Source organism: Salvelinus fontinalis, chromosome 10, assembly GCF_029448725.1.
Source record: "Salvelinus fontinalis isolate EN_2023a chromosome 10, ASM2944872v1, whole genome shotgun sequence".
NCBI classification, from domain to species: domain Eukaryota; kingdom Metazoa; phylum Chordata; class Actinopteri; order Salmoniformes; family Salmonidae; genus Salvelinus; species Salvelinus fontinalis.
The window spans coordinates 31,499,441-31,522,324 of NC_074674.1; the positions used below are offsets into that span (position 1 = coordinate 31,499,441).

The window sequence follows — 22,884 nt, forward strand, 5'->3', positions numbered from 1 at the left end:
CAAAGGCTCTGTAGACAGGTGCAAAAGTTATAGCACCATTTTTGATACACACATCTAGGACCTTAATTTCTGTCTATGATCAAGTTCACTCTCCCTGAGAGCATTACCTAACATTCGTTATTTTTGTTAATTATGACATTGTGAAGCAGGGGAAAAAATAATGCAACAACGTTTCCATTCGCCATTTTTTTTAAGCAAAACGTTCGAAAGTTAAACACTCTACTTGAAAAGAATAGGCCAATAGGTTTATATGCCCCAATAATGTTTTATAACCTTACCGGCCTACTCATATAAGGCATTGTTGTATGATCAGTAGGTCCACTGTACACACGATTTCCTCCTCAACCGAGCCTGAAACGAAAGTGAAACAGTGGAAGCAGTGAAATAGGACAACACGTTTCATTCCCAAACAGTCTTCGCGTGAGAGGGGAGAAACGATGGATGAATATCCTTATCCCATCACTGTAGACGTCAGTTGGACAAACTCGGTCTCTAAAGGGATACAGAACAAGCTTCAGATTTATTTTCAAAGTAAAAAGAAGTCGAGTGGAGGGGACTGCTTGGTGCACTACGAGGATCAACACTCCACTAGAGCAACTGTTTATTTCAAATCTGAGGATGGTAAGCAGATCACCACAGATGAAGATTTGTATCGTATAGTTGTCATTTTCTAGCCTACTGTAGGATATCATAATAGTGAAATAATGTTAACCGTAAATATGTACAAGTGACTTCCAGTAAAGTGACGTGTGCATGATGTCGCATTTGTCTCCACAGTCAGGGAAAGGGTTCTATCGAGAGATAACCATGAAATGACTGTAGACAATGAAACTGTGAAGTTGCGCTTGTCATCATCATCGGGGGAAAATCTAAAAGAGGCTTGCTCTCCGTCGGTGAGTAGTCTATATGAATAGCTGCAACTGTTGGATTGTTGACTTTCTGTGAAATCAAATGTACGAACGTCTGCTATCAACGGTGTTGAGGCCTTCCCATTCCAGCTACAGTTGTCCTGATTCGACCTAGCTTGTTCTGTCATGCGCCACTTTTACTGCAGCCAATCAGAGATAAATGCGCGTATTCGTTGCCGTGCCCAGATTTGTCATGTATTTGTCTCATACGGTTTGTCTAAAGATAAATAAGGATTGTTGTAACAGACTGCTATCTTTAGTTGTAAGCAGTGTTAAAGTAAAGTTTCCACATGAATGTCAACTAACATCATAATTAGGCCTACATGTACTCAGTGGTGTTGTAGTGCTATTCTTTTAGGTGCGGGAGCCAAATATTTTTAAATGATGTCATCATTTCTCAATCAACGTTTCTACCGACAGATGTAGCCCATTGAATATCATTATAGAATTTGGATAAAATGCATCCTCCTCTAAAATAATACCTAAAAGAAGAATACCTAAAATAATACATTTCACTGCACCTATCTGATGTATGTGACAGTAAAAATAGCACTGTCAATAGTGAAGTCTAATTCTTCTTGATCTATTGGTGAAATGTCCAAACTCCATCTGCATGCCAACCATTTGATCTCAATCAGTTTAGTTGGAATATGCACTTAGATTTTCATGAATTACTGTTTTGTGAGTGATTTAGAACATTTACATTGTAGTCCAGCGACTTAAAGGAGCAATCTGGGTTAAGTGCCTTGCTCAGGGCACATCGGCAGATATTTTCACCTAGTCGGTTCTGTGACTTGAACCAGCAACCTTTCAGTTACTGGTCCAACGATCTTAACCGCTAGGCTATCTGCCGATGGTGTTACAAACTATTAACCTTTCTTGTATTTTGTTTCAATCGAAGCATAGGCTATCCTACTTAGTGGCACGAGCTGTTGAGTTTTGACCGCTTTAGAACAAAAAAATGTGACGCTTCAGCGAGCATCCTATAACCTCATAAGATATGACCGAGGTGTTTTTTGTGTAACAGTAATTTAGGCCTATTACTGTGCTATATGCTATTATATTTGATTATGTTATGTAAAATACAAATGATTCATTAGGCCTGTGTGATCTTTCAAGACAGGTTGCCACTGCAGTTCTTAATTTGAGTCAGATCCTTCCATTCCAGAACCTATTTGGCTGAATCCGGTACCTTTGGTGGCATGAGAATAGTTTTTCACTTTTAGCAATGTAAAAATGTGAATAAAAGCGATTTTAAAGTTTATTTGAGTTGCCTCTTCGTTAATTGAACTTTCCAAAAGTTTACTAGGGGTTGGTAACAGGCTGATTTGGTCGGCTGTTTGAGCCAGTAAAGGGTGCTTTGCTATTCTTGGGTAGCGGAATGACTTTTGCTTCCCTCCAGGCCACACACTTTCATGTAGGCTTAGATTGAAGAGATGGCAAATAGGAGTGGCAATATTGTCCGCTATCATCCAAGTCGTCAGACCCAGGTGGCTTGTCTTTGTTGATAAACAACAGTCTGTTCACCTTTTCCACACTCACTTTACAGAATTCATATCATTGGGTGAGTCAGTGAAACTGGAAAGCATTCGTAGGACTCATTTCTTCCTCATATTGTGGCCTACAATATGGGTCCCCACACACCTCGCCTATATCACAGGCTGTATTTTAATTGAACCTTTATTTAACTAGGCAAGTCAGTTAAGAACAAATTCTTATTTTCAATGACAGCCTAGGAACAGTAGGTTAACTGCCTTGTTCAGGGGCAGAACAACAGATTTTTACCTTGTCAGCTCGGGGATTCGATCTTGCAACCTTTCAGTTACTAGTGCAACTCTCTAACCACTAGGCTACCTTCCGTATCACAACCAGCCGTGATTGGGAGTCCCATAGGGTGGTGCACAATTGGCACAGCGTCATCCTGATTTGGCCGGTGTAGGCCGTCATTGTAAATAAGAATTTGTTCTTAACTGACTTGCCTAGCTAAATAAGGTTAAATTAAATAAAATTAGGCTATTGCTGGATTCAAGACAAGGTCGTTTTTATTTATCTAAGATTCTCAGTGTGTTGGTGTCAAAGTAGCCGTTAGATCATTCGTGCGGTATTATGTATGAAAAAATATTCTGCCAGTCTCCAGTCGTGTAAAATGACATAGAATTGCATGAAATGCGTTTATAAAATGCAATTTTTTTCCTAGAACCTAGGCTACTAAAAATGTTCCCCATGTGTGCAACTTCTGTAAGTACCTCTACTCTACTGTGCTATGCCACTATCCAAATGTGATGATATGAATGTAATGCTTTATTATAAAGGGGATTGTTTTTTTCTCATGCGTTCCGGTACCTCAAAGCTCTCCAGGTCACCACCCTCTCTTGCTCAATTGTTCCGGCACCTCCTGATTTACAAATTTAGCACTGCAGGCTACACTAGGACGGGCAAGTTCATAGTGCGTTGTACATGAGTCTCAAGTCAAAAACAAATGTTTTGAGGACAGCTGTTTTAGCAACCCCTCATAGAGTTTTGTGTATGTGTCTGTTCTTGTTAAGTCAGATTTGGCTCACTCAGAGTGAGCGCAGAGCGTGTTGGAACAGGAAATAGCTAGCCACCAAGCACAATCCCAATACTCGCCCTACTTCTGCCACTTGTTACTGCAGTTCGGCAGCGCACTCAGCGAGTTGGTTACCTCTAGGCTGCTATACATATTTATTTGGTTTGTCATTCTATCGTTTTCCATTGAATGTTTGTCGTAATTAAATAGAATTTATTTAGAATTTATCCAAATTAATTTTCCAGATTTTTCTTTTACCAGCTTAATGTATTCCCAAATAAAAAAAATAAAAAGTGATGGCGCTGAATTTCTGGTGATTTTATGGTCTTTTTTGACCAAAAACGGAAATCCAAGCAAGCAGATGGCTGGAAAGTATTCAGACCCCTTCCCTTTTTCTACATTTTGTTACGTTACAGCCTTATTCTAAAATGTATTAATTTATTTTTTCCCCTCATCAATCTACACACATTACTCCATAATGACAAAGCGAAAAAAGGTTTTTAGAAATGTTTGCAAATGTATAAAAAATATTCAGAACCTTTGCTATGAGACTCGAAGGTGCATCCTGCTTCCATTGATCATCCTTGAGATGTTTTCTATACCTTGATTGGAGTCCACCTGTGGTAAATACAATTGATTTGACATGATTTGGAAAGGCACACACCTGTCTATATAAGGTCCCACAGTTTATAGTGCAGAGCAAAAACAAAGCCATGAGGTTGAAGGAATTGTCCGTAGAGCTCCGAGACAGGATTGTGTCGAGGCACAGATCTCGGGAATGATACCAAAACATTTCTGCAGCATTGAAGGTCCCCAAGAACACAGTGGCCTCCATCATTCTTAAATGAAATAAATTTGGAACCACCAAGATTCTTCCTAGAGCTGGTCGCCTGCCAAACAGCAATCGGGGGAGTAGGGAAACCTTATCTGCAACACTCCACCAACCAAGCCTTTATGGTAGAGTGGCCAGACGGAAGCCACTCCTCAGTAAAAGGCACATGACAGCCTGCTTGGAGTTTGCCAAAAGGCACCTAAAGGACTCTCAGACCATGAGATTATCTGGTCTGATGAAACCAAAATTGAACTTTTTGGCCTGACTGCCAGATGTCACATCTGGAGGAAACCTGGCACCATCCCTACGGTGAAGCACGGTGGTGGCAGCATCATCCTGTGAGGATGTTTTTCAGCGGCAGGGACTGGGAGACTAGTCAGGATCGAGGGAAAGATGAATGGAGCAAAGTACAGAGAGATCCTTGATGAAAACCTGCTCCAGAGCGCTCAGGACCTCGGACTGGTGCGAAGGTTCACCTTCCAACAGGACAGCGACCCTAAGCACACAGCCAAGACAACGCAGGAATGGCTTCGGGACAAGTCTCTGAATGTCCTTGAGTGGCCCAGCCAGAGCCCAGACTTGAACTCGATCCAACATCTCTCGAAAGACCTGAAAATAGCTGTGCAGCAACAGCCCCAATCTAACCTGACAGAGTTTGAGAGGATCTGCAGAGAAGGTGTAGGTGTGCCAAGCTTGTAGAGTCTTACCCAAGAAGACTCAAGGCTGTAATCGCTGCCAAAGGTGCTTCGACAAAGTACTGAGTTAAGGGTCTGAATACTTATGTAAATGTGATATTTAAGTTTTTTGTATTTTAATACATTTGCAAAAATTTCAAAAAATATGTTTTTGGTTTGTCATTATGGGGTATTGTGTGTATAATGATGAGGGGAAAAAATATTTAATCCATTTTAGAATAAGGCTGTAACGTAACAAAAAGTGGAAAAAGTCAAGAGGTCTGAATACTTTACGAATGCTCTGTATGCAAGATTTTACTTCTGGTTTAACAGAGATTAACTGTAGGCTAAATTTGTGCTGTCTTGGCTCGACAGGATAATACATTATGATGGATAATACATCATTTTTATGGCTAATATTAAAGCGCATACTTGTAAAGTTGCCCATTGGTTAACTATTTGACAAATACAATTGGTTTGTTTTGCTTGTTTTCCAGCTTGGTGCTACAAGCAATGAATTGTCAGGTAACATCTTTTCCTTGCTTCTGTGGTGACTAGACAGAACAGATCAGACTTGTTGATGCATTCCCTTGACCTAATATTATTATATTGAATGTTTTGCCTAATACATTTCATAATAATCCTTGTTGGCGTATCATTAGACAGTGTTGCAAAATGCAGCCTTATCAGGCCATATCTCCTTGTAAATTTGTCGTAGGCAGAAATGTGCCAGTGAAGTCAGAGAAATGTGAAAATATGAATGAGGTTATTGGATATGAATATCCAGTGTGTTTAATCCCAGGTGTGTCAGGTGAAGCACAGGAAGCTCCCAACTCTGAGAGTTTGCCTGGAGAGGAGGGTGGAGCTGAGGTGTCTCCTCAGAGCTCTGCTGTGGTGCTGGAGAGAGTTCCTGAGAGCATGTCGAGAGACTTGCTGTTGTTGCTGGTGGAGACCCTTTCTGGCCTGGAGGAAGACAACTTCTCCCTGGAGGTCATCAGTGAGACAAACAGAGCTGTTGTGACCTTCAATAATCCCAATGGTAGGTCACTATTTCAAATTATCGATTTTTTTCAGCAAAAAAACAAACAATGAATTTTACTTTTGAAGTATTATAAAACAGATCTCTCCCTCACACGAAGGGATCATAATTTCAAGAACTGTTGTGCATGATATTAATGATATGATTGCTGTCTGTCTTCAGATGTGGAGCGTTTCCTTACTGAGAGCAAGAGCAACAAGAGTTTCCAGAAGCAGGGTTTGATTGGCCGGTTGCTAGAGAGGTGCCAGAGTGTGAGAGTGGAGAACCTGACCCCCAACATACCTGAAGATATGCTGGAGCTCTACTTTGAGAAGTGGGCTGGCCCAGCAAAGGACATCTTTATGTTCCATGAGGAACAGGCAGCCATTGTCACCTTCCACGCAGCAGAAGGTAAAACCTGCTGTTTGAATGAGCTGTTTAATTAAATAAATGTTAATCAATTTGTTTATTTGGTAATCTATTACTCTCTATTATAAGAAGAATTGAATGTAGCCTTGCTATTCTGTTGCTGCAGCAGTCTCTTGGCCTCAAACAGAAATATTCTGTTTGGCCCTAATTTCATGCTATGAAAGACAGTCCGTTATCTATGTCGTTTCAGTTGTGGAAACCACTCTAAATAAACATCATGTAATTGGCAAAGTCCCAGTCAACGTGTATCCATACTACGAGTCCTTGGGCACTGCCTTGTATGGAAAGGAGAGGCCAATGTGGAAGATGCCTGACCCTTTCATAGAGTGTGTGCATTCTGCTGTATGGAAATTCCTCTCCATGAAGAGACAGTTGTCCCCCATCACTGACCAGATGAAGGCTCACTTCTGTCAAGTAAACATGGATACTCCTGAGGTTAAACTCAGTCCTTTGCCAACCCTGCTAAGGCAGAAAGGACTAACAAGCAAAGATGTAGATGGATGGAAGCAGAATGCCTTGATCGTCTTCCGTGACATATTGGCCAAAGTTGCTGTGTTTGAGTGTTTTGCAAGTGCCCCAGCATGGAAGGCAGTGGAGAAAGAAGTCCGCTCGGTGGTGAAAGAGGATGCTGTCCTAGCTATGGATGCCTCCAAAGGGTCTCTGACAGTTGCAGGTCTGGCCGAAGACACGAAGCGACTCAGGGGGCTGGTGGAAGACCTCATGCAGAGGGCCATGAGTCGGATAGAGAGGCAGAGGGACGGCATCTCGGAGGAGCTGGACGTGTCCCCTGCCATGTTCTATATCCTGCAGCAGGAAGGACTTCGGAAGCACGCAGCAGACGAAGTCCCAGAGATGGGTTTTTCTTACAGAGATGACACCAAGAAGTTGGTTCTCTCAGGTCTTGTTGCAGAGGTGTACAAGGTGAAGAACTGGATCCTGGAGAGGGAGCTCAAGATGAATAAGAAGCAGCTGAAGCTGGACCCTTACCTCCTGGACTTCCTGCTGTCAGTGGACAGTATGGAGATGTCCCAGGACCTGTTCACGTCCCGGGGCATCAACGCTGTGTACAGAGTGGAAGGTGGAGAGGTACTTCTGACTGGTAGCTCAGACAGAGCCTTGGCTGATGCAGAGCAGAGGTTGAAGACTGCCCTGTCCCTGCAGAGCCTTATGGTGGAGGATCAGGAGGTGCTGAGGAAGCCTGAGTGGAAGGATCTTAACGACCAGCTGGTGGATGCCTACAACTCCCTAAAGAAAAGAACGGTGGTGATAAAGCTTCACCCAGAGAGCAGAGACAGAATCACTGTGTCTGGCTTCCTGGACCCGGTCAGAGAGGTCAGCAACAGTCTGCGGGACTTTGTTGAAAACTACTCACGAGTCAAAGAGGCTGTCCGTGTCAAGTCCTGTGCCGTGGTTAAATTCATCCAGGAGAACAAATCCCAGGACTGGAAACATTTTGCCAAGCATGATGAGGTGAATGTCCACTTTGACCCCAGAAGGCCCAAAATTGTCCTTTCTGGAGCCCGTCTCTATGTCAAGAAGGTCAAAGAGAACTTTCAGAAGATGGTAGCAGCCTTCTGCACTGATGAGCTTACCATCATGAAGCCTGGAGCAAGGAAGTACTTCCAAGAGAAGGGAAGAATGTTTATTTCCATGGCGATGAAGGAGTACGGCTGTGTGGTGCTGCTGCAGGAAGACTACATGCTGGAGGAAGAAGAGGGCAATGATGAAGATGAGGAGGAAGCGTTTGGCCCGTCATCCTGCTGTGAGGTGAGGACACCCAATGGAATCCTGGTCTCCGTCAGTAAGGCTGACATCTGCAAGTTCAAAGTGGACGCAGTAGTCAACGCAGCCAATGAAGACCTGCAGCATATTGGAGGCCTGGCTTTAGCATTACTCAAGGCTGCTGGTCCACGGCTGCAGGAGCTCAGTGATCAACATGTTCGTAATAACCGCCGACTGCAACCAGGAGACGCCATTGTGACAGATGCAGGCAATCTGCCCTGTAAGTATGTGGTCCATGCGGTTGGTCCACGGTTCACAGACTTTGACCAGCGAACAGCCATACAGCGTCTGAAACAAGCTGTGAATGAGAGCCTGAGGGAGGCTGCGAAGGTTAACTGCTCAACTGTTGCCATCCCGGCCGTCAGCTCTGGGATATTTGGCTTTCCTCTGAACCTGTGCACTGAGACCATTGCTGTGGCAGTGCGTGACTACTGTGAGAACCTAAGGGGTCAGACCTCCCTGACTGAGATTCACCTGGTGGACAACAGTGACAACACTGTGAGAGCCCTGGCCAGCGCTGTCCAGAAAACGTTCAATGACCTGCACCCAAAAATGACCATGCCTCTGCAGGGTGCACATAGGGGAAGTGGACAACGGGGAAGTGGACAACGGGGAAGAGGACAACATAGTTACAGACATCAAGGACCTGAATATCAGGGAAAGTCAACACGGGGACATAGGCAATGGGAACATGGAGATGGAGGAGAAGGTAGAGGAGGAGGGGAAGGTGGAGGTAGAGGAAGAGGTGGAGGTAGAGGAGGACATGGAGATAGGGGAGGAGGAGTTAGAGAAAGCGGAACTCAAAGAACTTATCATGAAAACCGAGAGGAGCAGAGGAGAGAGTATGGCCAAGAGAGGAAGTTTGAGGGGGTAGGCAGTGGGGAAATCCTACAGACCAATCGTACACAAGAGGGTCTGAAGATCATTCTGAGGAAGGGAAATATCCAGGAGGAATATGTGAGTACACATACCGTAGTTATCAGAGCACCAAGTAAACGATTGTTGTATAATACATGTATTATAAGTAGTACATCAGATAACCCAGAGTATAAGATGTATAATTTGTTTACCTTTCACTCTACTCTTCTTTATCTGGAATGACAGCTGTCTTGTAGAAGTCATAATTTATGTTTGAAAATAAATACTTAGCTGTTCCCTTCTCGCTTCATGAATGTTTTGTCATTTGTTTTGACACCTCTAGTCTGAGGGCATTGTCAACACCATCTCTGAGGATTTGGACCTGAGTAAAGGTGCTGTGTCCAATGCTATCCTAAAGGCAGCCGGTCCTGGGCTCCAATCAGCAGCCACAGATGAGGCTCGCGCCATCAGATTGGCATATGGTGACGTTGTGGTCACCGACGGTTACAACCTGCGATGTCAGAGGGTGATCCATACTGTCTGCCCCCATTGGGACCAGGGAGCTGGCTCAGCAGAGAAGGTAAGCTATGAGTTATTGACAGTGTTTAATTTGTAAATCCGGAGGTCCCGTAACACGAGTGAGTAAGTACACATAGTGAGTGAGAATGCTGTTCATTGACTACAGCTCAGCGTTCAACACCATAGTGTCCACAAAGCTCATCATTAAGATAAGGACCCTGGGACTAAACACCTCCCTCTGCAACTGGATCCTGGACTTCCTGACGGACCGCCCCCAGGTGGTAAGGGTAGGCAACAACACATCTATTACGCTGATCCTCAATACTCTGACCCCTTAGTGTTGTGTGCTTAGTCCCCTCCTGTACTCCATGTTCACCCACTGGGTGGCCAAGCACGACTCCAACACCATCATTAAGTTTGCTGACGACACAACAGTGGTAGGCCTAGTCCCTGACAATAATGAGGCAGCCTATTGGGAGGAGGCAGGAGACCTGGCAGTATGGTGCCAGAACAACAACCTCTCCCTCAATGTGAGCATGACAAAGGAGCTGATCATGGATTATAGGAAAAGGAGGGCCGAACAGGCCCCCATTAACATTGAAAGTGGAGTAGGTCGAGAATTTCAAGTTCCTTGTTGTCCTCATCACCAACGAACTATTATGGTCCAAACACACCAAGACAGTTGTGAAGAGGGCACGACAACACATTTTTCCCCTCAGGAGACTGAAAAGATTTGTCAGATTCCAAAAAGTTATACAGCTGCACCATCGAGAGCATCCTGACCGGTTGCATCAACGCCTGGTATGGCAACTGCTCGGCCTCTGACCGCAAGGCACTACAGAGGGTAGTGCATAGGGCCCAGTAAATCACTGGGGCCAAGCTTCGTGCCATCCAGGACCTATAGACTAGGCGGTGTCAGAGGAAGGCCCAAAAAAGTGTCAAAGACTACAGTCACTACAAGTCATAGACTGTTCTCTCTGCTACCACACGGCAAGCGGTTTCGGAGTGCCAAGTCTAGGACCAGAAGGCTCCTTAACAGCTTCTACCCCCAAGACCTAAGACTGCTGAACAATTCATGTTTTCACACTGCTGCTACTCGCGCTGTTTATTATCTACTCATAGTCACTTTACAAATTACCTCGACTAACCTGTTTCCCTGCACATTGACTCAGTACCGGTACCCCCTGTATATAGCCTCGTTATTGCTATGTAATTTACTTGTGTTACTTTTAGATTATTATTATTTTTTACCTTTTATTTAGTAGATACTTTCTTAACTCTATTTCTTAACCTCTCTGCGGTACGGATCCCTTTAGCAGGATCATTTTCCTAAACAACCGCTGAATTGCAGGGCGCAAAATATTACTCAAAATATTTATAATCATGCAATCACAAGTGAAATATACCAAAACACAGCGTAGCTTGTTGTTCATCCACCTATCGTGTCAGATTTTGAAAATATGCTTTACAGAGAAAGAAATCCAAGCTTTTGTAAGTGTATCAATCAATGCTAGAACAGCTAGCCCCAAATTAGCATGGTCACGAAAGTCAGAAAAACAATAAAATTAATCGCTTACCTTTGATAATCTTCGGATGTTTGCACTCACGAGACTCCCAGTTACACAATAAATGTTATTTGAGGTGCCGGAGCACATTGAGAAAAAACGTGTCAAACACAACGTAGCAGCGCAGCAGACAGAGTAAACAGCCAAGTAGCCTACTGTCTATGTTGGTGAAACGGACAGCACTCTCCAAGGTGCTGATTCATTCAAAGCATTTTAGACATCACTACAGTATGCCCACATACTCGAATATAGCTGTGGGGCTTACGCAAGTCCGGATTTCTTATAGCCTAATCTTCTAGACATTGATGTACAGCAACATTTTTAGACAACACTGCAGAACACCCGTCATATGCACACAAACTCATCTGTGGGGTTCACAAGAACCCAATTTAATATCATTTTCAAGACATCAATGTAGCAGTAGAACAAATATCACAATATCAGAATATAACATAGTTATATATATAACAGAATAATATAGTAAAATAAATCTCTGTAGGCTACAGCAGAACACACATATGAGAATATATACGCCTACTGCCTATGTGATAATATGAAGCACATATTCAGATAACCTTCACAGTACAGAACAAGTTTGTAAAGAAAAAAAATGTCCTACCTTAGTTTTCCAAACCTCCAGCAATGACTCTCCCCATGTCAAGTCCATTTAACTCCTGAAAGTCCATTTCTTGCTCAAAGCCATGAGCGGGCCTGTGGCTGTGACGTTTAGCTTCCTTCTAACACTGTTCTGAAGACTGGCTGTCGTGTCTATTTTTTCATTTTGAGTGTTAACTATAACCTTTAGCATCGTCTACAAGGCATGCTGCCATCAAATACACCTTGGTTCGGACATGTTCAAAAGCCTTCTTTTTGAGGGCTCTATGTTGTTGTTTACATCTGAGGATTAGGATGTTAACGTACTGTACATTCCACCCTCTCTGACTAGTTTAATCCCTCCAGTCGTTTCTAGATCCAAGCTCCCTACCTTTTTTCATGTTGTACAGCCCAACTTTGAATTCTGGATGACAAACCAGGGGTTATGTAACCTTTATTTAACTAGGCAAGTCAGTTAAGAGCACATTCTTATTTACAATTACTGCCTACCGAGGAAGAGTGGGTTGTGGGTTGCCTTGTTCAGGGCAGAACGACATATTTTTACCTGTCAGCTCGGGGATTCAATCCAGCAGCCTTTCGATTACTGGCCCTGGGCTCTCACGACTAGGCTACCTGCTGCCCCATGTGTTTGCTTGTTCTTGAACTGCAAATTGCACCTGATCCTAGCACTTAGTCTGTGAATGCACTGCCCCCCTCCCCCAGCTCTCAGTCTTCCTCTCCCTCTGAGTCTGAGTCTCTAGTAGAACTACTAGCTAGTGGAGGTGCCGGTGGTGATGGTGAACTGTTGGGATTAGCAGCGTTGCTAGCTTAGGCATCGCCATCAGGAACAGTTTGCACCTCACACCTCCTGCACTGACAGTTCTCTGGTTTGTTCTGGGTTCAATTCACCATCTTTCTCTAGATTTTTGGACTTGAAAAATGTCATCAAACTCGATTGCCTTTTCTTATCCATTTTATTTGGCTTTCCCACAATTCAAATTCAGTAGTGAGATGACTAATGTGATTAATGTGATTACGTAAGGACCTCTTCACTAGCTGACCACCACTACCAAGACCTGTGTCGAGATCAGTTACTTACCCCACCCTCCCTCCCCATAACCTTTATGTACAAATAAGAGAGCAGGTCTGGAATCAGTGTGGCAGGAAAGGATGAAGGATCCCCACGCTTTTACATGATGGTCTTTCTGTTGGGCAGGAGAAATAACGAGGAGGCAACTTGATTTAACGCTGATCGCTTTTATTAGAATGTATACAGTGCGAACAGTGAAACAATTAATAAACCATGCAGTGATAGGTACTGGATCCGGGCAAATAGGTGCCGGAACAAACCAGGTCAAATCTGAGAGGTTCCGGCAGGATCCAGCTCAAATTAAGCACTGGTTATTGAGAGTGGGAGTGCATCGAAAGGTTTTAGTAAAATGTTTCTAAAATTGTCCATGTGTTTGTGATTTAAGATATTGATAACGATGATCAGAGATTGCCTGAGTGAGGCAGAGAAGCATAGGCTGGCATCCCTGTCTTTCCCTGCCATTGGAACTGGGAACATGGGATTCCCTAAGGGCCTGGTGTCCAAGCTTCTTCTGCAGGAGGTCAAAGACTTCAGCCAGAGAAGAAACTCAACACACCTAAAAGAGGTGGCCATCGTGGTCCACCCCAGCGACACCCAAACTGTGGATGTAAGTTTGAAGATGGAAAATGGTTTAAAGGGGGATTCAGTGTTTATCATCACACAGAGGTGCATAACCTCACCTTTGTCAGTGTGTGTTGTGCTCTTAGATATGTTTGATAAATGCTCCACACTTTTATATCTCCTGTTTACAGTGCTTTATCAGGGAATTCAAAGGTCAGACACAAGGGTATACTTGGCAGAGTTCACAAGGTGCCGGCCAATCACATCATCCCAAATCCTATGTTGACCAATCACAACATGCCATATCCTATGTTGGCCAATCACAGCAGCCCTCTGGTAAGCTTAATTCACAGCCTTCAAAGTCTCCCCAAAAAGACCCTGCTGCCTCTTTAGAACGTGTCTGTTTCCACAGAACCCCCTTGTCTAAACATGTTATTTTTCATTAGGCGCAGGCTTCTTTGGACAGGTGTCATCCCCTTCTCTGGGTGTGTACAGCATGCAGATGGGTCACATTACTTTTGAAGTGTCATCAGGAGACATCACCAAGGAGACCAGTGACGTCATTGTCAACTCCTCCAATAAGGACTTTAACCTCAAATCAGGTGACTTGTACCTCTGACAATAGCATAGGTGTAGTAACTAATGTTTCATGTTTATGAGGCTACTAAGACAAATACTAAGGAACACCTTATAAGGATGTTTAACATGTACACATCTGAAATGTTAGAAATCCAAATGAACAGTGTTTACAGCTACACATTCAGGAAGCAAGCTAAATCCCATACACCCATACACCCCCACAGACACACAACTTATTTAATGGTTAAATTGTTGACTTAAAATAAAGAGCCATATTGTACTAATGTCTTTTTTTCTTTAGGTGTATCCAAATCCATTTTAGAAGGAGCTGGATTGAAGGTGGAGTCGGAGTGCTCAGAGATTGGTGTGTATCCATGTCCTTGAGTCAACATATACTGTAGTCATGTTACTGGTCAAGGAGACTGGTAGTCATGTTGGATATGAATGAGATGACATTTCAGTACTGTTTGATACTGTCTGGTTAAAGTCTAAAGTCAGTTTCTAATCCATGGGTCCTACAACACTGGTGTGCATTGATTGTACATTTTAGTAACTTAGATTCTTGACATCTAAATCTTTCCTCTTATGCTTTTCTACAGTCAAATCCCCAAGCTTCCAACCGTGCAGGATGATCGTGACATCAGCAGGATCTCTCCCATGCAAACACATCATGCACATTGTGGGACAGAATGACCCTGAGATCATTAAAGAGACTGTGTACAATGTTCTCAAGAAGTGTGAGGAGCGAAAGTTCACCTCAGTGTCCTTCCCAGCGCTTGGAACAGGTACTCTGCTTTAATGGTCTTTATTGGAATACACTGTCTTGTGTAGTTGCATGTCTTTATTGTACTTGTTGCCTGTTCTGTTGTGTTCTTTGTTTCTACCGTGAGGTTGTAAAGTGGCCATATGCTTTGCTTCCATGTGCTCTGAAAGGGACGACCTGCTCCTCATAATGACGACCTGCTACTCATAATGACTACCTGGTACTCATAATGACTACCTGGTACTCATAATGACTACCTGCTCCTCATAATGACGACCTGCTCCTCATAATGACGACCTGCTCCTCATAATGACGACCTGCTCCTCATAATGACGACCTGCTCCTCATAATGACGACCTGCTCCTCATAATGACGACCTGCTCCTCATAATGACTACCTGCTCCTCATAATGACGACCTGCTCCTCATAATGACGACCTGCTCCTCATAATGACGACCTGCTCCTCATAATGACGACCTGCTCCTCATAATGACGACCTGCTCCTCATAATGACTATCTGCTCCTCATAATGACGACCTGCTCCTCATAATGACTACCTGCTCCTCATAATGACTACCTGCTCCTCATAATGACGACCTGCTCCTCATAATGAGGATCTGCTCCTCATAATGAGGATCTGCTCCTCATAATGACGACCTGCTCCTCATAATGACGACCTGCTCCTCATAATGACGACCTGCTACTCATAATGACGACCTGCTCCTCATAATGACGACCTGCTCCTCATAATGACGACCTGCTCCTCATAATGACGACCTGCTCCTCATAATGACGACCTGCTACTCATAATGACGACCTGCTACTCATAATGACAACCTGCTCCTCATAATGACTACCTGCTCCTCATAATGACTACCTGCTCCTCATAATGACGACCTGCTCCTCATAATGACGACCTGCTCCTCATAATGACGACCTGCTACTCATAATGACGACCTGCTACTCATAATGACGACCTGCTACTCATAATGACGACCTGCTACTCATAATGACGACCTGCTCCTCATAATGACGACCTGTTACTCATAATGACAACCTGCTCCTCATAATGACGACCTGCTACTCATAATGACGACCTGGTACTCATAATGACCACCTGGTACTCATAATGACGACCTGGTACTCATAATGACGACCTGGTACTCATAATGACGACCTGCTCCTCATAATGACGACCTGCTCCTCATAATGACGACCTGCTCCTCATAATGACGATCTGCTACTCATAATGACGACCTGCTACTCATAATGACGACCTGGTACTCATAATGACGACCTGCTCCTCATAATGACGACCTGCTACTCATAATGACGACCTGCTCCTCATAATAACGACCTGCTACTCATAATGACGACCTGCTACTCATAATGACGACCTGCTACTCATAATGACGACCTGCTCCTCATAATGACGATCTGCTACTCATAATGACGACCTGCTCCTCATAATGACGACCTGCTCCTCATAATGACGACCTGCTGCTCATAATGACGACCTGCTCCTCATAATGACGACCTGGTACTCATAATGACGACCTGGTACTCATAATGACGACCTGGTACTCATAATGACCACCTGGTACTCATAATGACCACCTGGTACTCATAATGACGACCTGCTCCTCATAATGACGATCTGCTACTTTTCTTAGCCTAATTTTCAAATACTCTTGTTCTTTCTACGTCTTTTTCCCCAAATATACTATGCCTCTTTTACTTTTACTTGTTCCTTTCATATTTTCCTGGTCTCCTTCCCTTTCTTCCATATTTGTCTTGTGATTAGTCACTCTCAGGGACAGATTTGCTTCCATCATGTCATTGTCTATCTGTACTTCTGTCTCCATCTATGTCTTTCTGTTTGCCTCCATAGCCATGTCATTGTCTGTCTGCCTCCATCTGTCTGTCTGTCAGGCCAGGGTGGGGCGAGTCCCTCTGCTGTTGCGGACGCCATGATTGACGCAGTGGTGGACTTTGTGAAGAGGAAAAAGGGACAGTTTGTGAGAAGTGTGAAGATCCTGATATTCCAGACTGCCATGGTGACTGAGTTCCACAAGAGCATGAAGAGGAGAGTGGGAGAAGAAGTGGAGGAAAAGGGCCTTTTTACCAGGCTAAAAGGTCAGTGAGAATGGAAGTGTGCGAGGTAGAAGACAATATGAGCTTAATGTGTACTAATACAATATAGTTATTATAATCATAAGTGACATGTATGTTATTTGTGCTCTTTCTTCATAGATACAGTGACAACCTACTTTATGGGACCCAGTGATGAGCGCTCTGCCCGTGAAAACTTTGTCATGGAGGGAGAGGAGTTTGCCCCGACTGTGTTCCAGCTGTGTGCAGAGAGCCCCCAGGATGTGAGCCGTGCCCGTGACTGGGTTAAAAACCTCATAGTAAAGGAGCAAACTGAGAAAACCATCAAGAACCCATACATCAGCCAGCTGAGCCAGGGGGATGTAGAGAAGTTGCAGGCCATGCAGAGGGAGCTGACGGTCAGGATATGCCTGGAGAAGAAGGGCCCTGATTCCCTGATCCGCCTGGAGGGCCTGAGCCGCGATGTGCTTACAGCAGACAGCCTCATCAGCAACATGGTCCTGGACCAGGAGAGGGCAGAGAACCGCAGACAGGCAGCTTTCCTGGTGAGCAGCCTGGTGGAGTGGCAGTACAAAGACCACAGTGGGACAATGGTGTCTTTTGACATGTTCACCAACTACATCCTGGAGGAGGCTGTGAGAGACAACAGCAAAGTGACAATCAAGATCAACAATGACGATTATAAGGCAAATGTAGCCCACAAGAGAGCTGTCAAGATTGGGGGCAGAAGAGAAATTGAGTTACTGAGAAAAGACCTGAAAGGTGGGTCCATCCATAATAAATACTCATCTGTCTAGACTGCATTAAAATGAAAGTATGGAGAACGGTGATATTAAATATAAAAGAATGTGTTAATTTTGTGTCCTTTTGTGGATGCATACAATGTATCAGGGGTCTCCAACCTTTTCTAGAACAAGAGCTAATTTAAATATAGCTTTAAAATAGGCACATTCTTCTCGTATCTTCTACCCAGCAACTCGTCCTCGGGTTCTTGGTGTACAAGAGATGTTTTCTGTCAATATGCCTTGTAAAATAATGGTCAATAAGCAGTATTTGGAATGACAGGACCCATAAAATTCTCCATTTAAATTCTCTTGTATTTTCCATAATTCTGTTTTCTCTGTTTTATTTTAACTAGTTTGGGATTTTTCTCAGTGATTCATAGAGAATCAACAAAGTGATGTTCTGAGTGCAGGTCAATGCTTACCTCACATCAGAAGACACTTTTTTGGGTAAAAAAAAATTGATTTGAGTGTAATTCACCTTTATTGAGCATCTAGCAAGAGAGGAATGTGTCATTCTAGCGATGTTTTTCTGCGGTTAGGCCTACTGCTGCAGCACATGTAATGGAACTGAGTATATCATCAATATGCATTTAAAGTTGTGAATGATTGAGTCTTTTTAATGACAATACTTATTGTGTAATAATTTGATCACTAAATGCCAAACTCTTTTGTCCAGACGATACATCAGTGTCTCTACCTGCACACTGGGATGACATGAAGGGTTCCCTCTTAATGCTGGTCCCACTAACTCCAGGATCCAAGGAATACAAAGACGTGGAGAAGAAATTTCAGAAAACTTTGCTCACTGACACCATCATTACAGTATGTTTGTGAAAATGTATACCTGAATTTCATTTGCATTCCACAATAGACTGATTTTCTATGATGACGTTATATGAAAGCCTCACATTTTGTGACATTGATGTTAGAAATCCCTCAACTATCATTTAAAAAAAAAAATACGTTAAAGGCAACAGCTTTGTGGATTTCTTTTAAAGAATGGAACTGTAATTCCTGGTCCAGTGAAAGGTGTAATTCCTATTCCTTTGCTGTTCGATACATATTTAGCTAGGTGGGATTGCACTTCAGTAAAAAATAAATCACTGTCGATTTCTACATGTGTTTTGTTTGCTATTCGAAGATTGAACGAGTCCAGAACCATTCACTGTGGAAGAGCTACCAGATAAGAAAGAACCTCCTGGAGGAGAAGAACAAGCACACAAACAACGAGAAACTGCTCTTCCATGGCACCAGTTCCAACTCCATCACCCAGATCAACAGCCATGGCTTCAATCGCAGCTACGCTGGAACACATGGTATGAGAATGGTCTCATGGAAACATGTTTGATGACCAATATGCTTTACTGTTATGTTGAGACCTCTTCCTAAGGGAGGAGGAGCTTGATGTTGAGACGTAAATCAATCTGATCAATTCGGTATCATTGTTCATTTTTTTACAACTCTTTAAGTACAATATGTTTTTCGTCCAGGTGCTGCAATTGGCAATGGGTCATACTTTGCTGTGGACTCCAGTTATTCAGCAGGAGGATATTCTAAAGCTGATGCACAAGGGAACAAGCGCATGTACCTGGCCAGGGTTCTTGTTGGAGACTACACTCTGGGAAAAGCAGGCTTGATTGTCCCTCCTGCCAAACCTTTAGGGAAGGATGCCGATTTGTACGACAGTGTCACAGACAACACCTCCAATCCAACCATGTTTGTGATCTTCAGTGATGTGCAGGCTTATCCAGAGTTCCTCATCACATTCCAGTAAATCATATCTAACTGTACCTTCATTAGTATATCAATACTTCACAACAAATTCCAGATGTCTGTGTGAAGGGTTTTAATGGTATGTGGGTTAGTTGTTTTAGCCATGTCTGAGGTTAGACATCCTTAGAAAACAACTCTTTATAGACATAAATGATATTGCTTAGGCCCTGGGCCCGGTTGCATAAAAGATCTTAAATTAATTTTGTCCTTACATTTTCCTTAAGTTTAACCTCACTGGCGTATGTGGGACGGTAGCGTCCCACCTCTCAACAGCCAGTGAAACTGCAGGGCGCTAAATTCAAAACAACAGAAATCCCATAATTAAAATTGCAATAACAGAAATACTCATCATAAACTTTGATGAAAGATACATGTTTTACATATAATTAAAGATACACTTGTTCTTAATGCAACCGCTGTGTCAGATTTTTTTTTTTACTTCACGGAAAAAGCATACCACGCGATAATCTGAGACGACGCTCAGAAATACACAACATTTCTCCGCCATGTTGGAGTCAACAGAAATACGAAATTACATCATAAATATTCCCTTACCTTTGATGATCTTTCATCAAAATGCAGTGCCAGGAATCCTAGTTCCACAATAAATCGTTGTTTTGTTCGATAATGTCCATTACTAGTGTCCAATTAGCTACTTTTGCTAGCACGTTTAGTTTACATGTCCAAACGCTGGCGCCGGTCCAGGCGAACTCGGACGAAAACTTCAAAAAGTTATATTCCAGGTCGAATAAACTGGTCAAATTAAGTAGAGAATCAATCTTCAGGATGTTTTTATCATATATATCCAATAACGTTCCAACCGGAGCATACGTTTTTGTCTACAGAGTAATGGAACGCATGGCGATATCATGAGTAATGCGCGTAACCAGGAACTAGTATTCTGCCAGACCACTGACTCAAATAGCTGCCATCCGGCCTCACATCACACTAGAGGCTTCATTCCACGTTCTACTGACTGTTGACATCTAGTGGAAGGCGTAGGAAGTGCGAACAGATCCATATCTTACTGGGATGTGAATAGACGATGAGTTTAAGATCAACCAGCACCAGAATTTCCACTTCCTGTTTGGAAGTTTGCCTGCCATATGAGTTCTGTTATACTCACAGACATAATTCAAACAGTTTTAGAAACTTCAGAGTGTTTTCTATCCAATAGTAATAATAATATGCATATATTAGCATCTGGGACAGAGTAGGGGGCAGTTCACTATGGGCACCAATTCATCCAAAAGTGAAAATGCTGCCCCCTATCCCTAAAAAAATAACCAAAACACTTAATATGTTTTATGGAACCGGGCCCTGAGCTGACCACAATTAAGGACAACTGCATTTACTGTAAGTTTATTTCTGTACTGGGTGACAGACATTTTCTGTTTAAAGATAAGGCATGACAACTAACAGGGAATTGGCTAGCTATAGCAAAAATATACTGTCTGGAATCCAGGCTATCATATGACTCTTAAATAAATTTACCAATCATTCTGACTGTCTTCTCCAACTATTTTCTGGGTCCATGTTCCTTTTGATTTGGTTGTTTCTCCACATTTTAAATAATGTTGTCTGTGTTAATATACTGTACTGTGTCATGCCTGACAGTGCCTACACCTTAAATAAAAATACAATGGCAAGAGACTTTTAAATAACATTTTTAGATTGAATTGTATAGTAGAAACATAAGTCTTTAACATTGATATGCACAAACATACAAATTCATTCCATTAATTTTGTGTCACCTCTGTTCTTGTCTGGATGACTTTACATAAGTCCTTGCCTACAGTGGTGGAAAATGTACCCAACTGTCATACTTGAGTAAAAGTAAAGATACCATAATAGAAAATGACTCAAGTAAAAGCAACCCGGTAAAATTCTACTTGAGTAAAAGTCTAAAAGTATTTGTTTTAAAATATACATAAGTATCAAAAGTAAAAGTATAAATAATTTCAAATGGCACCATTTTATTGTTTTTTAAATTTACGTAAAAGCCAGGGGCACACTCAGACATCATTTAGAGGCAGTAGGGATGACCAGGGATGTTCGTGAATTAGGCTATTTTCCTGTCCTGCTAAGTATTCAAAATGTAACGAGTACTTTTGGGTGTCAAGGCAAATGTATGGAGTTAAGTACAATATTTTTCTTCAGGAATGTAGTGAAGTAAAAGTTGTCAAAAATATAAATAGCGAAGTAAAGTACAGATACCCCAAAAAACTACTTAAGTAGTACTTTACACCACTGCTTGCAAAGTATCTGTGTAAAAGAGAGTTTGTGTGGGGACTTCTTTAACAATTTCATTTATATTATTCACTATTTGATCTACAATGAGGTCACATGACAGAAACAAAGCAGTCTACAAATCCAGTGGACAAAAGCCATCAGGAAATGACTCCACATTCTGATAAACAGCCAAACATAAAGTGTCATAGTGCGAATGTCACATGCTGACCCACGGGTGAGTGTATCTCGGCAACACGTGAATGTGGGGGTGGTTGGGTTGATGTGAGCCAGTACTTCCCAAATAGTGGGTCAGTTATTTCTGCTGGGTCTCAGATAGAGCTGTCGGCTGTGACAGGAAGATGTCACGACACAAAAGGGCTTGGGAACCACTGATGCGAGGGAACCTATTCCCAGTGGAACTCTCCAGCCTGGCTGTTGACGCAGGGGTACATTATTTACAGGATCCCTGGATGACACTTCCAGATGTCCTTCTTTCCCCTCCGCCGACCTCCTAGAATCCATCCAACATAGCTCTGAGTGGACATGCTGCACCTATTAGGGATGAACACACACACATTCAAGTAAATCCAGCCAGGGTAGTCACTGATTCACCAAGTTAATCCAGCCAGGGTAATCACTGATTCACCAAGTTAATCCAGCCAGGGTAGTCACCTGATTCACCAAGTTAATCCAGCCAGGGTAGTCACCTGATTCACCAAGTAAATCCAGCCAGGGTAGTCACCTGATTCACCAAGTTAATCCAGCCAGGGTAGTCACTGATTCACCAAGTAAATCCAGCCAGGGTAGTCACCTGATTCACCAAGTAAATCCAGCCAGGGTAGTCACCTGATTCACCAAGTAAATCCAGCCAGGGTAGTCACCTGATTCACCAAGTAAATCCAGCCAGGATAGTCACTGATTCACCAAGTTAATCCAGCCAGGGTAGTCACCTGATTCACCAAGTAAATCCAGCCAGGGTAGTCACTGATTCACCAAGTTAATCCAGCCAGGGTAGTCACCTGATTCACCAAGTAAATCCAGCCAGGGCAGTCACTGATTCACCAAGTAAATCCAGCCAGGGTAGTCACAGATTCACCAAGTAAATCCAGCCAGGGTAGTCACTGATTCACCAAGTAAATCCAGCCAGGGTAGTCACTGATTCACCAAGTAAATCCAGCCAGGGTAGTCACTGATTCACCAAGTTAATCCAGCCAGGGTAGTCACTGATTCACCAAGTTAATCCAGCCAGGGTAGTCACTGAT

The 22,884-nt window shown here is 43.0% G+C and overlaps 1 protein-coding gene across 1 annotated transcript; it reads left to right on the forward strand.

The window, feature by feature from the left end:
• The first annotated feature begins 304 nt into the window (after positions 1 to 304).
• On the forward strand, positions 305 to 20,896 carry LOC129864013 (protein mono-ADP-ribosyltransferase PARP14-like). Its single transcript, XM_055936538.1, has 17 exons — positions 305 to 621; positions 778 to 893; positions 5,460 to 5,487; positions 5,765 to 6,001; positions 6,164 to 6,391; positions 6,600 to 9,148; positions 9,393 to 9,629; positions 13,203 to 13,424; positions 13,570 to 13,714; positions 13,825 to 13,980; positions 14,259 to 14,321; positions 14,557 to 14,742; positions 16,653 to 16,856; positions 16,974 to 17,594; positions 18,294 to 18,439; positions 18,759 to 18,933; positions 19,108 to 20,896. Exons 1-17 carry the CDS (start codon positions 438 to 440, stop codon positions 19,389 to 19,391), a joined length of 5,781 nt encoding a protein of 1,926 aa, XP_055792513.1. The 5' UTR covers positions 305 to 437; the 3' UTR covers positions 19,392 to 20,896.
• The last annotated feature ends 1,988 nt before the right edge of the window (positions 20,897 to 22,884 follow it).